The following is a 1,761-nucleotide window of genomic DNA, read 5'->3' as shown; positions in this document are numbered from 1 at the left end:
TTGACCCAGGTAGATCAGGAACCAACCGGCTCTGGTTTGTAGAGTTTGAAGGTAAATTCATGGCACAAGTGTCCAGCGAAGAGCACAAATGGTCTATTTCCAGAGAAGAACAACAGCAAAAAACAATCAAACAAGAAACAGGATCAAAGGCATCTATTGTATTTACATAAATTCAATCTTGTGACTTTTGCAGATTTATTTAATTCAGTAATGCTACAGAAGGAAAACTTGAGTCAATTTATACACACATTCGACAAACTTAAATGTTCATCTTTAAGCTGAATTTTCAGGTGCATTTCTGTATACTCTGCTGTTATCTGCAGAATGCTGAGGATAAATGAAAGAATTAAATCAGAACTGAGCCTGATAGGCCAGAAGATATCCATCGTTGTACATGTAGATCTGCCTGTCAGTAGGGTTGTAGCTCAGACTGGCCACTCCTTTGGCTATCTTCTGCAGCTGTAATGAAAGTGTGTTGTCTTCTTTCCCTGTTGCTGTGTCAAAGGCGTAGAAGACTTCTTCTTGGTAGTCGTCTACGTAACGAGTGGCGTACAACACGCCACACACCATGAAAGCGTTGCTTACCGCCTTCTTGAACAGCCGCGTCTCCCAAGTCTGCGACACGTTGAGAGTCTGAGCCTCGTCGTCCCACACTAGCCTACTCGCTACAAGGTTACCATGGTTACCGAGAGTGGCATAAATTGCCCATAATCCGGTCTCATCTGCCTCCAAGTCTACGTCGCTATTAGAGCGGCAGTCATAGTAACAATAAGGGAACTTGTTGTTGAAACCCACACCGGTGCCTGGAAGCGTCACGCGTTTCACATTGTTTGTCTTCAGGTCGTAGCGGCAGACATCTGCAGAGCGGTAACAGTGAAAGTACAGAGCATCTCCATACAGGACAGCACTAGGACCCTCAATGGTGTTGGCATGAGTGTAAGATGGAGCCAAGGTAAAGTCCTTATGGTTAACAGAAGCCATAAAATCATTGTAGGTTTGGTAAACACGCAGGGTGTTTCCATAGATGTGGCTGTTGACCAGAGGTTGAACCCAGTAGGTGATCTCCCCCTTGCTGTTCTTCTGTGCCTGTTTCCCCCACGAACCAGAAATGTAGCTCTTACCATACGGGCTGACTTTGCTTGTAACAGGGTCACTGATGCCTGTGATCAGACCCTTGAGGCAGTACGAAGACTGGGCTGCAACACAGAGAGATTTTATCATCAGATTTATTGGAGCTGAAGACCTGATGATGCACATTTAGGTCTTCTCTAAGGACACATTAGCAATACATCAAAGCAAAAGAGCAGCCTGTTACTCCTAAGCATAACTCGTTTTTTCCACCCCCTTGTGTTTTCTAGTAAGTTAAACAAGTAAAGGAGTGGCATTTAGTGGTTGCTTGTTATGGGGTGGGGGTGGGGGTTGGGGGGGGGGGGGTATGGAACAATTTTGGATCTACCTGGTCACAAAAATAGAAAAATTCAAAAAACAATTAATGATACATGGCTTTCTCCAGATGAAAGTCACTGATTAAAAAAAAAAGTCTAATTTTCATCTTAACTGGTAACTTAGTCTGAAAATACTGTATTTAGTTAATTCATCCATCCATCCATCCATCCATCCATCCATCCATCCATCCATCCATCCATCCATCCATCCATCCATCCATCCATCCATCCATCCATCCATCCATCCATCCATCCATCCATCCATCCATCCATCCATCCATCCATCCATCCATCCATCCATCCATCCATCCATCCA

At 44.1% G+C, this 1,761-nt stretch overlaps 1 protein-coding gene across 1 annotated transcript in view; it reads right to left on the bottom strand.

Annotated features, from left to right (window-relative positions):
* Positions 1-351: 351 nt before the first annotated feature.
* si:ch211-194m7.4 (olfactomedin) overlaps positions 352-1,761 on the bottom strand; it is a 5,520-nt gene continuing 4,110 nt past the window's right edge. The window contains exon 5 of the mRNA XM_037682660.1: positions 352-1,196. Coding sequence (XP_037538588.1) covers positions 352-1,196 — 845 coding nt within the window. The remainder of the gene's footprint in view (positions 1,197-1,761) is intronic.

This window comes from Nematolebias whitei, chromosome 10, assembly GCF_014905685.2.
Source record: "Nematolebias whitei isolate Nwh7 chromosome 10, NemWhi1, whole genome shotgun sequence".
NCBI lineage: Eukaryota > Metazoa > Chordata > Actinopteri > Cyprinodontiformes > Rivulidae > Nematolebias > Nematolebias whitei.
The sequence above is the reverse complement of the archived record's forward strand: the minus strand, read 5'-3'. Positions and strand labels throughout refer to the sequence as shown.